General features: G+C 39.9%; 1 protein-coding gene across 1 annotated transcript; it reads right to left on the bottom strand.

Annotated features, from left to right (window-relative positions):
* Positions 1-8916: 8916 nt before the first annotated feature.
* Positions 8917-13947, bottom strand: LOC139149721 (uncharacterized). Its single transcript, XM_070721656.1, has 4 exons — positions 13853-13947; positions 12206-12252; positions 10472-11373; positions 8917-9759 (listed from the first exon to the last, which is right to left on the bottom strand). Exons 3-4 carry the CDS (start codon positions 11345-11347, stop codon positions 9517-9519), a joined length of 1119 nt encoding a protein of 372 aa, XP_070577757.1. The 5' UTR covers positions 11348-11373; positions 12206-12252; positions 13853-13947; the 3' UTR covers positions 8917-9516.
* Positions 13948-15097: the final 1150 nt, after the last annotated feature.

Raw genomic sequence — 15097 nt, 5'->3', positions numbered from 1 at the left:
TCTGATCCCAGGTCCTTGGGGGTGTGAGATTCTATTAATCCCTCGTGCATCGCGTATGGTTTATACGTCCACAGAGTGTGCTATGTGTTCCAAAAGACAGATTTCTCCGAACGTTTGATCTTGTGATACGATATTTTCGTCAAAGACTCTCGCAACTACTTAACATTGGCGTCCAAAAATGGCACATCCTTATAACATTTATCCCAGGCAAAACTCTATTGAGCGCCGGATATAGTATTGGCGACCCAGCTGTCACAATAAAGGTATACCTTGCTGGTGCGTTCGTTGTTGACTTTGTCAAAATTAATAAGGTGATAATACGGTGACAGCGTCCACAAACTAGTAATTTACCCTTGCTTACAATCAAATTAGTCAGATAATAGACGCAACACAGTGATAAAATTTCGCGTCAGGACAAATAGGTGGCACGGCGAAGGAGTAAAAGAAATCTTTACAAAACCAGTGCTAACATAAGACGAAGACACCAAAGTTTTTAAGTATACAATACATATCATAGTCAAACGTATTAAAATAAAATAAACCATAGCAAGAAGAACCTTGTGCTGAGACAAGACACCCCTACTTGTGCTGAGACCAAGACACCTCTACCCCCACCCCTACCCCTGGGGACGGACTTTTGTGCAATCCCCTATAAGCAAAGGAATTGTTCGAATCGCAGAAAGCTGCTTATATAAACCATGCAATATTCAAAACGTAAGCTGCTTGGTACATATGATAAAGTCTTGTGGGCGTTGATGATGCTTTGTCATCATAGAATTTCTTCAAGCATATCGATAAGCTCATCTTGGCGGACATAGCACATGTCTTGATCAGTCTAAATCACCGGGACCTAAGATCATAAGTAAAAAGCGCGGCTACTGGGATTATCATATGCTTTAGTTCACATTTGGATTCACGTTTAGCATCGATCCAAACATGACTCGAGCGCAGGGAAAGGGGTGATCTTTCAAAGATCAACAATATTCGTGGATATCGATATATCACTAAGCAGACTAAAGCATAAACATGTTCGTGCCAATACATTTGCTCTGTTCAAAATCTAGCGGCTGTTTTTCAGAACCTGAAAACGAAGGCCCAGTTTCTGCTCTAATTTGCTCTTGAGGGCTAATGTCACCATTGCAATACGCAACTCTTCTATCCACAGTACCTGTACCATGGAGGAACTGCGTTCTATCTCATATGAATTTTCTAAAGTTTCTAACATGCATAAAAGTCGGCAAACCACACCAATGTATTTTGAACGCTCAAAACTACGGGCCAAACCCATATTGTTTACGGGCCAAACCCATATTGTTTACATTTTGCATACTCTCTCTCTTACTCTCTCTCTCTCTCTCTCTCTCTCTCTCTCTCTCTCTCTCTCTCTCTCTCTCTCTCTCTCTCTCTCTCTCTCTCTCTCTCCCCAGCAGTCCTTGTTCAGCTTGTTGTTCTAGTCCTTTGATAACAGCTATGCATCGCATTTAGCAAAGCCCTGTCCGCCCCGCTCCCATTAACTACAACTACGAGTACTACTTTTAAAGGTTAGTGGGTGGTGACGTAAGTTCCTGTGTAGTGTACATTTTTTATCAAATTACGGTTTAATATATTGTGTAAAGTTTATCTTTCTCAACCCTTTTTATTCATTCTTCCAAATGTTACGAAGGATTAAAGCCTCCCTATGTGAACAACATTTAATTGTACATGCCACCTTCCGTGATAAACCATATATAGATAGATGGAAAGATAGATATATATCCATACACCCACACACATATAGATAGATATAAATACACACACACATACACACACACACACACATATATATATATATATATATATATATATATAAATATATATATATGTCTGTGTGTCTGTGTGTGTGTCTGCCTGTCTATCTGCCTGTCTGCCTGCCTAATGTCTCTGTTCGTGTGTGTTTTATACGTACAGACATTTAACCATGGTGCGTACAAAATGCTTTGTTACCATGACTACTATATCGATTCTTCGCCAACTTGGCTCTACAAACAACAAATCTGATGTTATATAATAAATTTATCCTTGACTTTTTAGGACTGACTCTAAATAAACCGTTACACATTAATATTAGCGTTGTTGCTTTCGATACGGTTCGCATTTGAAAGTGATCTTCGTTTTCAGAGAGGTTCAATCAGGCGGCAATCTTTAAAAATAAGAACAACAATTTAAAAAAACAAACGAAAGGAATATCAGTATTGAACGCATAGTCTTTATGAACGACGTGAGCGTAAAAAATCCACTCTCGGAAAAGATCTATCTGAAAAGTGGCCGTTTCAAGTTGAAAATGACTGCCAAACGACAAGAGAACGCATGATATCATCAGATCATGATATGAGCTGGCAGAAAGTGATGACGTCTTGTCACGCTCCTTCATGGGAGTAAATCTTTAAAATTCGCCAGACAGAACAGATTTGGGTTTGTAGTAAGGAAGAAGACTTCGGAGAATTTGTTGGGTTTTTTTTGTAGTCTGTCAGAATGTTTGGTACTTTAATTTTTCATATACGTGGAGAACACATCAGAAAATGGAAAACCTTCGCATAAGTCATAGAATAAATCGTATTCGTCAAAAAAGGAAATTTAAAACCCCGTAACGACCTACTTTCGCTTTGGCAAAGTGTTTTGGCGGCTGCTCATCAAAAATGAACTCGACTTGCGCAAAGTGCAAATTGCTTCACAGACGTTAATGCATGTTATAATCGGTAGCGAGGTGGCGTCTCCAGGAAAGAGATATAATGTAAAGCGTTTTATATTCATGAATTCTTGAAGATAATAATCGGATTGTCTACTGCGCTTCTGTCCTGCGGCCCAGCTTTCACCCCCTTGCCACACAAATCCATGTTTTTATTTTGAATAGAATTCCTCCATTTTTAATGCTACACACACATCCGTATGCAAAAAACCTTCCCTGAGTCATATAGTACAATTGTGCGTCGTAATTCAGATTACAGTAATCACCGCCAAGGGATTAATTCTTTCGAAATGTCAAATGCCATCATAATGAATTCAAAAATCAAAGGTACGTAAACAGAATATTGAAGCAGTTTAGCCTGCCACGCCCCCGCATGTAGTGTTCAAATTAATTAAAAGCATGGCATCTGAGTTATGGTGACAGTTTAAGAGGAAACGTACCCTCCCTAGGCCCCTCCTTTGCTTTCTAACTATTTCTACATACTTCTCTCACCCCTCCGTCGTGATCCTTCACACTCGTCCATCGTCATTTATTTATGATCACGCGTCGTTGGCCCGGCATTCCAACCTGATGTTTCATTTTAGGTTACAAGCAGTAGTATAATTTTACCAACAATGTCCCATTTTCCACTATTCTGCACCGCACTAATGCGAAGGTTACCGAAAGTTTGGTGAGGCCGAATTACGGCAGAAACAAAGGGGTATATGACGAGAGAACTTTGGTGGCGTGCTGTCTGATGGAACACGCTGCTCCCACAAACTGCGAATTCGTTCATGCAAGGGTTTAGGGCGAGGGCGCTGAGCACTTTTCTCGTGATTATGTCTTACCTAAAAATGTACGGAATAACACAATCACACGACTTCAGAACATAATTACCATTAATAAAAACCATTTGACAAACAATAGACCATGAGCAAATACGCGAGATGTGGTTTAACAACGCGGGGAATGTATTTTCTTATTAGTTTAAAAGGTATATATATATATATATATATATATATATATATATATATATATATATATATATATATATATATATATATATATATATATATATATATATATATATATGGTTTGTCACGGAAGGTGACTTGTACAATTAAATGTTGTTCACATAGGCAGGGTCTAACCCTTCCTAACACTTGGAGGACTAACAAAAGGGTGGAACGGATAAACTTTTCACAATGTATTAAGTATAATTTGATAGAAAATGTACACTGGTACTGCACAGGAACTTACGTTTTTACCTCACAGTATGACCGCCTGTGATCTTCATGAAGTCGAAGAAATCGTAAATGTTAACACTTTTTGATGCCAATTCTTGAAAAATAGAAATGAAAAAAATTAAAACGTGGTCTCCGGATCGATCCCGGAGGCGAAGGTCTTAAAAATGGATTGTGTGTACTCTAACTCATACCGAGAAAATAAAGATATTTATCTCAAGTGTCGACCGACTTGGGGGGGGGGGGGGGGGAAGAGGCTAAGACTAATCGCCTAAATATTATCCCTTACAGCATTTGACGTCAGCATGACGTACTCTTTCCGGAACTCTTGATAAAAAATTCATAGCCCTACCGGAGGCATAATGAATCATTTGGCAGATTTTGCGTTGAAACTCAGAGATTTCACGTGTTTGCGGCGGTTGGGATCTCAGTGCGTACGCAATGCCCAAGGCTTTTTCTCAGCCAACAACGGAGAGCGTGAATGCCAAGGGAAGGGAGGTCAGGGATTTTTCCCAGTTTTCAGTGGAACACACAGAGAACCAGTAAATCACCCTATATTTTACCGCATTGTATATTAACTATTGAAAAGGATCGGCGTTTCGTCAAGGAAAAAAGCAACGGATACCGTAATAAATCAGCGGATTGACAACTTAATCGTCAAAAATGATCGCGAATGGGGTTAGGAAAGAGTTATTGATTTAGTCATTAACCACCAACAGACTGCCCCATGTATCTAAAAGGTCCATCAAAAATAGATACGCAGGTAAATTAGAGAAAAAAAACAAGCTAGGCAGACGACACAAAGGAAAGCGCATACAAAACTCGGGGGACAGAATGATTACGCAACAGGAAAAAATCATACGAAAGTTCGAAAGGAAAGAGAAACGAACATACACACAAACAAACAAACAAGCACATTTGAAAGGAAAGATTAAGATGAATTAGGTAAAAATACGGCCCCCTCCAAGCATATTTAACTTTGTTAAAATTGCCATCTGGATGGATCAACAACATGACATAGAAATTATTTAAATGTCTGCGAACAAGATAGGAATGTTTCAAAATTTTTCACGTGCACGCGTGGGTCTAGAAAGTGCATTACGGCGTAGAGTAATTGCAAGAATGTTAAAATGAAATTGCTTAGGCCTAAGTATACATCTGGTAAGGAGTACTAGGGTTAGATCCGAGGGCGCTCCCTATGACTCCCCTCCCTCGAGCGACGGATCCCCTGAGTCTATATTACGATTTGAGAATTTGAAATTGGAAGATTGTATATACAAACTTCCGCCTCATATCAAGTGCGGGTAGACGGATCGGAATCTACAACCATAGATGGTTGTTTACTGTCTATGCTGCAACTTCAATCAGTTTTTATATCTGTCGAATAAGCAACTGACGAACAGAGGCGGTGATATTTAATATTTTTCATGCGAACTCCTTACACTGATAATTATTCAAGATGATATAGAAAAAAGATTTTTACTTTGTATTTTGTCCGTTGCAACAATTCTGACGATTTTCTGAAGAAGGGTGATAAACTATCAGTCACTACCACCTTGCGCTGACGCGACAATTATGTAGTCCCGAGGGAACGCAGGGACACGATGCAATATGTTCCGAAGTTGACACTACAGCGTCGTGAACCATCTTTTGTCATCTGCCATTCAGACAGTTGCCCATCAGATTAGAATAGTACATGCATCCTAATCACCGAAGTTCATGGATTAGTAGTGCATGATTGACGAATCGAAACCTTTTTAAAATTCTGAGTACATGATAACCACTTTGCCATACTTATCAACATTTGAACTGATCTAGTTTTCGAAACCAGCGACATGTCGCAACAGAACGACCTGTTACAAACCCGTGCTTACTTTGGTTGATAGGTTTTACATGATTGTGTTCTGTGGCGGATGACTTTTTCCAAGACTTTATTACCGAATACAGGCAGAAGGTATCCGGGAAATTGTCAAATAAAGAAACACGTCGCTGTCTTTTTACTGGACCTGTAAGACAACTTGCGAGGTTCGTTGAAAACGCGTCTCATTTGAAAGAACGGTTGTAATTGCTCTGAACGGTATCATTAATTGTCTGTCTGTATCTGTGTATCTGTACAAGTTTAAGGTAATGGTGACTTATAAGTCCATTGGGTTGGGAAACTCAAAATAAGGGAGTCACAGTAATAAGTCATTACAATAACTGCTACAGGCAGAACCGGGGAATAGGTTTCCGAAAATTCCCGGCATGACACCAGATCTGTCACCGGCTTTATAAATATCAATTACATTAATAACACGATTGGAACTAATTTGGGATAATTGAATTGGATGGTGAAGTAATGTCCCTAAAATCTGCAAATGTATTAAAGGTAATCTGCTTTTCTTTTTACGTTATCCACTTGTTTTTATGAGTAATTTGTAATGTTGCAACATTCAGCTATAAGGGCACCTAATATTTTTGAGAAATTTAACAAATATGAAGATCCAATTATACCAAATAAGTTCCAAACGTGTGTGCAAATTTTGCACGCTTAAAAATGATCGCTAGACACCCTGTTCAATGGTCTCGTAAAAATTATTGTTAGAGGGATACAATTCATCGGCTCACTTTAGTGAAACGACAGCATATTCCGTTTGGCCAATGGCCTCTGTTAGAAGTGTTGCCCTTACTGCTAGCACTTGACAAATTGATTTACCGACATGGTGAAGGTGGCATTTAAGCCTTACGTCACTACCTGACTGGTAAAGATGAACTGAAAATAGAGTCGTAAAACTTATCGGAATAACCACAGGGTACGGCAAGCAATATTAGTCTCCCGGGATTAGTCTAGAAGTTATGCATATGATCAATAAATGTCATGTATTAAACTTTCTTTCATTATACAAGCCTTACCTGTGTCTAGTGTGTACCTATTACTTTACCCTAGCTACCTCTGTACAGTATTTCAAAGAAAAAGTCCATTGCCCTTCCTAATCCCCTTCATTAATTTTGCTCCGCTGATCACCAACGTGGGGGTTTATCACCCTGACCAAATAACTCATCAGCAGCTCATAAGGTAGTAGACGGAGCTGCTAACGAGTTGATGTGTCTGTTTCTGCCTCTTCCCCAATCTATGTTACTCTGTCTGTCTCTGTCTCTCTTTCTGTGTCTCTCAACATGTCTGTCTCTCTGTCAGTATATATCTGTATTTAAATGTCTCTGTCTCTCTCAGAGGGTGTCTTTGTCTGTCTGTCTCTGTGTGTATGCTTCTGTCCGTTCACTCCTTTCGCCCTCCCTCCACCCCTCCTCTCTCTCTCTCTCTCTCTCTCTCTCTCTCTCTCTCTCTCTCTCTCTCTCTCTCTCTCTCTCTCTCTCTCTCTCTCTCTCTCTCTCTCTCAGCTTGTTTGCCTCTGTGTCAGGCGACTGAACATATGTGACTTCGATTCCACAATATATATATATATATATATATATATATATATATATATATATATATATTATATATATATATTATATATATATATATATATATATATATATATATATATATATATATATATATATATATATATATATATATATATATATATATATATATATATATATATATATATATATAACACTACGTGAAAATACTTAGTAGGCCTAATGTTAAATAATTCGACCGCAAAAATTACCTGCAGGAAATATTACAAGTAACAACGCGCGCAACGTGATGCTGTGCAAGAAAGGCAAACGTCAATTTAACTCCACAGCGAGGGTGGAAAAGTGATGATGTAATGACTATAAAATGTTCTGCGACAAGTTCCATTACATTTTACGATCACTTGTGAGACCTCTGATGAGATTCAATCGTTTCGTGCGATTTGCAGTGAGAAAAACGATTGAGACAGGTTTCGCCGATCGGTTATGCCGCCCTCATCCGTCGAAAAACTTGCACTTCTCTCAGTTTACTCGATAGCAGAAATTTAAAGGACTTTTTTTGTCATATGTATTGATCAAATAAGATGATGACTTACTTTCGTTTTTAAATTGACGGTTTTCATGTGTTGACGATAATCATAAAGAGACAAAATACGGGAAAGTAGACGAGTCATTGGCATGATATGAAATGCACAAAGAAGGTAAAAATATCAAGAAACGGAAGATACAAAGGCATAGAACGACAAGAAATGGTATTCTATAAAACTGCTCTTCGAGAGGCGACATTGCATTACTTTCAACTTATGAATTCCTAAGAGAAGAGGGGAAAAATACTACATGCATTTTTTATTTGACCGTACTTTCGAAATATCAATGACAACAAACAAATTTTGAATGGCATTTTATATTATGTTTAACAATATGTGTGTATATTATTTAGGGCTTCAATCGCAATAATGATGGTGATGCTGTGTTTTAAAGCTCCTTATAAGCTGTATATTTTGACTATTTTTACAGAACTTTTGTTTTGTGGTTCCCCTACACTTTCTGCATTGAATCCCTAAACTGTAATTTAATGCCAAGTATTTAGCATATCAACACAGCCTATATGAGTATAATCTTCATTGTTATTGTTGAAAATTGTATGAAGTCCGGACTAGAATTCATTTATAAACAATGATCACTACACACATATACAAGCTGTGTTGACAAAAAGAATACTCGAAATTTCAGCATGACAAACGGATTAGGGTCAAACACGGTAGTTGATTTACAAAAGCAGAATATTGAAACACTTGCCACAAGTTACAGCTTATGCCCCTTTAAGTTTCGTCAGTTTTGCAATGGCAAGACACATCCTGTTCGAACGACGTCGACTAAAGGGAGGAATGAAACAATTTAGATTACCAGGCATAGGCCTACAAGCAATTCGGTATAGAGCGTGGGCCAAAGAAATTGGATAGATCGGCGGATTGCAGCGCCACCACACTTAACTTCGGCGCATATCATATTTTGTTCACTTACATTACCCGAACGAACGAATGAGCGATAACTTGGATGCGGAGATACAGTTACCGGTGCCAGACATTCTTAAATACACATATTTTATTCGTTCTCACAAGCATTCACAGAAATCAAACCAAAAAAACTGGCATCATAACTCTGCCAGAAATCTAAAATTGTTGTAGAACTACAGTCTACAGTCACTAAAATGACGCTAAATTGGAAAATGTTTAAACAATTAAATCTTTAAAATTTCCATTATCTCTGTCAATGTATTTTGAAGTATGTTCAAATGATCTAGCAGAGAAAATGGTCTTTACTCAATCCAACGTAAATGGGAAACTTTAATCGTTGGTAGGCGGGACTGAGTTGGACGTTCACAAATCTAGAGTCACTCTTTATTCTGGACTGGAAGATCCGTCGCTCGAGGGCGCTCTCCGGGGAGCGTAGAGAACGACGGGTCTTCCAATCTATCTTCTACCAATCTATCTAATAGAGGGACTGTGCTTATACGATCGAACCCAAGGGGACTGTGCTTATATGATCGAGCCCAAGTACTCCAATCAATCGGACAGTTCAAGTGCATTCACTCCGACAGAGAATGTGATTGCTCTCAGCCCGCCCCCCCCCCCCCCCCGCCATTGTCTGCTCAACAATCATCATCTAGTCGTCGTCATCATCATCCTCCTCGCTCTCTGATTCAGTGACGACTGACGACGACGGTGACTCCTGTTCCCGAATCGCAGCGATGGCGTCTTTAATCTTCTCCCGGAGGAAGGTTAGATGCTCCTTCAAGTAATCCGACTCGTCGATTTCGTTGCTCTTGAGGTCCTTGACCGTCACCATGTCGATGAACAGGACTTTGGTGACCATGAGCATGGCCCTGGCGTGGTCAATCAAGTCAGCCTGAATTGGAACGGAGAAATCGAACACACTTGTTAAAGGTCTAACTTAGACTTCACTTATCTTTATGGAAAGGGTTTAACACTTTCACCACCATGGTTTGAACCAATCCCATTGTTTTCCATGGTCAAGTTGGAGCTCTAGAGAGGAAAGTTGGGGAAAAGGCCAAGGTTAAGGGACAATTTCTTTTACCATGACAAACATCATCTCAAGAATTATTGAATTGGGTTGTATCGGGAGCGTTATGACGTTGATTTTCTTTCAACTTTTCATTTATGTTTTTGAGACCCACTGATTTGTTTTAGACTTTTGATGTTTTTAAGACTCAATCAACCAAAAGTTTAGTCGTTTTCACTAACAGCTTACTTTTCAACTTCCTTGTCGACTCTATCTTCCACCATTTGACTGTCTACTTTGTGCATGCTTGTTTTGTATCGGATGTAAAAGAACAAGGCATATTAAACTCTGTTTATGGATCCATCTGTTGCATGGCACAGTAAACAAGCAAATAAAGTGACAAAAGTAATTGAATGAATACAATCTTATTCGATTTTTTAAGATTTAGTTATATGAGTACAGTCAGTTCCAGGGAAAGATAAACAATCACCGATATTGCTCGACCAACGCCCGCTCATCGGTGTTTGCAAGTAAGTAGCCTCAAAGCTATATACGAAATCACGAAAGTGTTTCAATGTCGGAAGGATTCGACTCTCACCTCCAAATAATCTCGCACTTTGATGAGCTGTCTCCTGATATCTTGTATTTGTTCCGAGACATCCCAAGATCCGTACCCGGGAGCTTTCATCTTGTAGCCGCTGTAGAATTCCTTCAGTCTTTCGGCGTCGCCCACATCCTCGTTCCAGAACGTCATTTCAGGTTCGATTCTGTACACCCTCAGACAGAACTCCCCGGTCACCCTGTTCATGACCATGGTCTTGGTGAACGACGCCGGCAGCGGCTTGCCGACGTTCGGCAAAAGCTCCGCCTCTTTGCTCAGAACAACGTCCCTGTTTTTCATGTCGACGGGCACGTGCTTCGACATGTCCATCCAGTGCAACTCGTCGATGTTGCCCGTCCAGATGTAGAACCCCCACCGGCAGCCCTGTTCGAGAATCATGAAGGCCAGCCTGGACATGTCGGAGCGCATGTACCGTTCGTCAGGCTCGTACCCTCTCCCGGACTTCCTCAGCATTATCCCCGTCACGTGAACTTTCTCCGGCCGCATCTTCGCGAACATGATATCAACTTTCGGGTTCACTATCGTCTTGCCCTTTAGGTACTGAAGTTTCGGGTGTTCATATTCGAGTAAAATCTGCTCAACGTCCTTTTCTTGCCTCCCGAGGAGATAAGTCAGAATTTCATAGAGACGTCCCTGTACAAAGCGATTGTCCTTCAGAAGTTCCTTCTTGCCAAGTTTGATGTCTTGAATAATAATACCGTGCAAGGCAAGGCACGCATCTTTGATGAGGCCCTCGCTGTATTGATAGGAATCGCTTATGTTCGGATATTTGTCGGCAGCTTGTCGGGCCCGCGCCTTTTCGAGCTCCGTCGGCTCTTTCCTCGGATTGTACTCTCCTGCGTAGTACGCCATAATGCCTATAGTTCCCCGGATGTTTCCTGGGAAGAAACCAGACAGACATATACTTTCACCTTGCTGTTTCCCTCGGCGTAGAATTGTAAACACATCTGTTGCGCTCATTTGAATGAGTAAGCTTAATACGTGTACTATAACCCCATGGGATTGTTTTTGAAATAAGTGCGTCGAAGAAAAACCAATACCGTTCAACAACGTTTACAAAAATCTACCGTATGATTTCCTGGTAACAGAAATGATTTAAATTCATGTACACGTCATAAATACACCGCTAAGATGCATTTCGTGCATAGATTTATGACACAGAAACTCCGCGTCAAATGTCTTTTTATCATGAATAATTTGCTGACGTCACCACTAATATTTCACTTGACATGACGTCATTTCATCAACACCATGGAGGTACTTCAGTAGTACTACCAGGACAACAACAACTGTGAAGTCCACGTGACCCCTTAGTGATAGGGCAAAATTGTAAGAAAGAATACAAACTTATATCAACGGCGGGATCATGTTGAAAAAATATAACATTTTCTATCCCAATCGTGTCATGGTGGTTACTATGGATACTGTACGCGGACTGTCATGTAACGTGATGTACCGGCGGTGAAAACGTAGAACTATGCAAACTCGAAATAATCGATCGCTGCTTCAAACAGAAGTCCACTATTTACTAAAATGGAGGGCATAATAGCGAACTATTGATAGGTCCCTATGGAAAGTCGATACCACACTGAGATTACACACCGCAATAGTCTCAATGTGTCACAGCACTCCTAGTCTACTCCTGGGCAAGGAATGGTACCCACAATATCGTGACATGGATTTGAAGTATTAAGTTTCAAGGAAACATACCACATCCAGCAAAGCTATGTAAAGTGTCCACAGGAGGTATAGGGGAGCTGCATATTTAAAACAGAACAACCGCAGTCATTTTCAAGTTAAAATTGTGACAGGGAAGTGGTAAATAATGTTCAACTTAATTTGTAAAACGACATGAAGTTAAACTTTGATTTAGGATTAAGTTGCAATTTAGCCTCTTAAGGACTACCTTCTTTGTAAACAAAATATTCATATTGAAACGATACAAACTGCGCGCTCATCTTCTTCACAGCGGTTCGACTTATGTCACTGTCCCCTGTCAGTGACAATGAGAAATATTAACTCTCCGTGAATAATCAATAGGTCAGCGGTACTTCATCAATTAACCAAAGACTGGGGGTAATTCTTTTTAACCGTTGCGCAGTGCAGCTATGCGGAGTTTTGCGAGAATCTTGAATGAAAAAACCGCCGAGTCCAATTCTGCTCTTTCTGAGATAGACTTTAAAATTAAAGAACAGTTCATGCAATTGAATGTTTGTTTCAATCTACTATTTACTCGGTCGTTCACTAAGGATTAAAAGTCACCACCATATGACATCGTTCTGATTGTGTTCAAGTTCATAAAATGACCATTTATCGTGATTGACACATGCTCAATATCGTCTTTGGTCCGACCTCTAGTCTAGAAGTGTGACGCAACAACATAGTTTATATATGATGCACGCAATTTCTTGTCCGGAACAAAAAATTTGTTGATGCATCAAAATATTTATTTGTATAATTGTAGGTTTGGCAGCAGAGCTCGGGTGTACCAAAAGTAGTGACAATTCATTCAATTAGCGAACAATTACAAGTAAGTGACCATTGACATGACAGCAGACGGACCATGGTAGTGCCGGTCATGTTGCTCTTGAAGTTCTCAAAAGACATTATTTTTTATTTTTTGTTTATTTTTGGTGCTGTGAAAAATAAATTCGTTCCGTTCCTAGAGCCTTTCGTGTGCGACCACAACATACATTTTTATACAGACAACTGTTGGTTATAAGAGCGCAGCTGGAAATACTTCGATGAATGTTGTCACTTGTAGCGTAAGACAAGTGAAAGGTGTAATAGTCGCAAACCTGATCAAGCCCCAGGAATCTGTACTATCGTATCAACTTATAACCATGTGTATGTTTTACCGACAAAGCTGACAGACTAATCAAGCCTTAGGGCAACGCAATTATCTTCGACGCCATACAATTAACAGTACTGCGACTGGCATCAAATATTCGCTCGCTACTGTCGTCTCCTGTCAGTCTGTATGTACCAGCACAGCAAGATACCATGACAACATTGACTGTTCCCTCTTGCAGACTGTGTTGACCACTTGAATTCAGAGACAGTTTCAAGGTCAACTTGGAATAAAACCAATAGGTGGGTGACAAACACCTGATCTCACAAACATTTTAAAAAGTGACAGCAGCTATCATATTAAAACACGACCAACAAAGATATAGCTTCAAACGAAGTACCTATGAAAATGTTAGTGGAATGTATGGCATTCGCTTTCACTCAATAATTACTTTCCAAACTAATAAACGACCTCGTTTTCTGCGTGATTCGATTCATTTTGCTCGGTGCCCTTTTGAGAGTATGAACTGTGCAGTTTCATAGCTAGATCATGTGCATTTTTCTTACCTTTCAGAGAAACATCGGGTGGGTTGTTTTTTGTGGAAACGACAACTATGTATCGATTTTAAGACGACCGCGCAAGGCAAGATGTCGTGCAGAGATCGGGGAATTCAACAGGTGGCCGTTCTGTCACCGAACAGCATTGTGGGAAACGCGAGTCTCCAGCAGTGTGCCTGTTCTGAACTTGGGGTCATTACGCCCTGCATGGACATTGGAGACAGCAAAGGTACGGACCTGTATTGTTAGATTATGATGAAAGGATACTCCGTTCATCGCAAATATAAGGAAAGTATAATCACGAAGCGCCCTCCCTATGGTATAGTGTATTGGCTTTCACATCCCGTATCTCCCTAGGTTAAGGTGACTGAGACATGATGATGATGATAATGATGATGATGATGATGATGATGGTGATGGTGATGATGATGATGATGATGACGATGATGATGATGATGATGATGATGATGATGATGATGATGATGATATGATGATGATGACGAAGACGACGACGGTGATGATGCTGGAATTGCAAGACTTTTATTTCCTGTGTTTACAAAACTCTGTTTCATGATCGCAGAAATAAAAAACATTCCATCTCGTACATGAGTGGCCTTTCTGTTAGAGATTGTTACTTTCTGTTAAGTTTGTTACCATTGGCATTGAGCCATTGAAACAACATTTTTTTACACCGGGGTGCGCCAGTAATGATTATGAAGAGCATAGGCTACAAATCAAAGTATTTTTTCTTCCCGTGAATCACTTCCATGACGCACATGTCAAGTTGCACAACGAGAGATTACATAGTGGCTTCAACAGGAAAGCGGCGTGTCTTTATACGTGGTGTCACGCTGTCAATATTTTTCCTCGCTGTGGCATGAGCTCTTTCTTTGTTCACTACATCAATTCAGGTTCAGGAGAAGGATGTACACGATCCATCTACTCTGATTGCCTTCCCTAGCAAAGTACATCAAACATATCTCTAAAACAAGCTGTGGCAATGTTATTGGCGAGCCCTTGACCACTCATCCACAGCTTCAGCCACCAGACTACCACTACCACTGATGAGGCTATCTCCTCATTCAGGGCAGGGTGAAAATATCACAATCAACGTTTTTTCTTCGCTTTCAGCCACATAAGACTCTGAAACAATACAGCTAAATCTTAGGGACACCAAAACGACTCAATAAGCACACTAACAAATACAAAAACAGTAGTACCCATAGAATTAGTAGAGCAAACCCCCAAAAATAA

This window comes from Ptychodera flava, chromosome 14, assembly GCF_041260155.1.
Source record: "Ptychodera flava strain L36383 chromosome 14, AS_Pfla_20210202, whole genome shotgun sequence".
Lineage (NCBI taxonomy): Eukaryota > Metazoa > Hemichordata > Enteropneusta > Ptychoderidae > Ptychodera > Ptychodera flava.
This window is presented reverse-complemented; position numbering and strand designations above follow the sequence as displayed.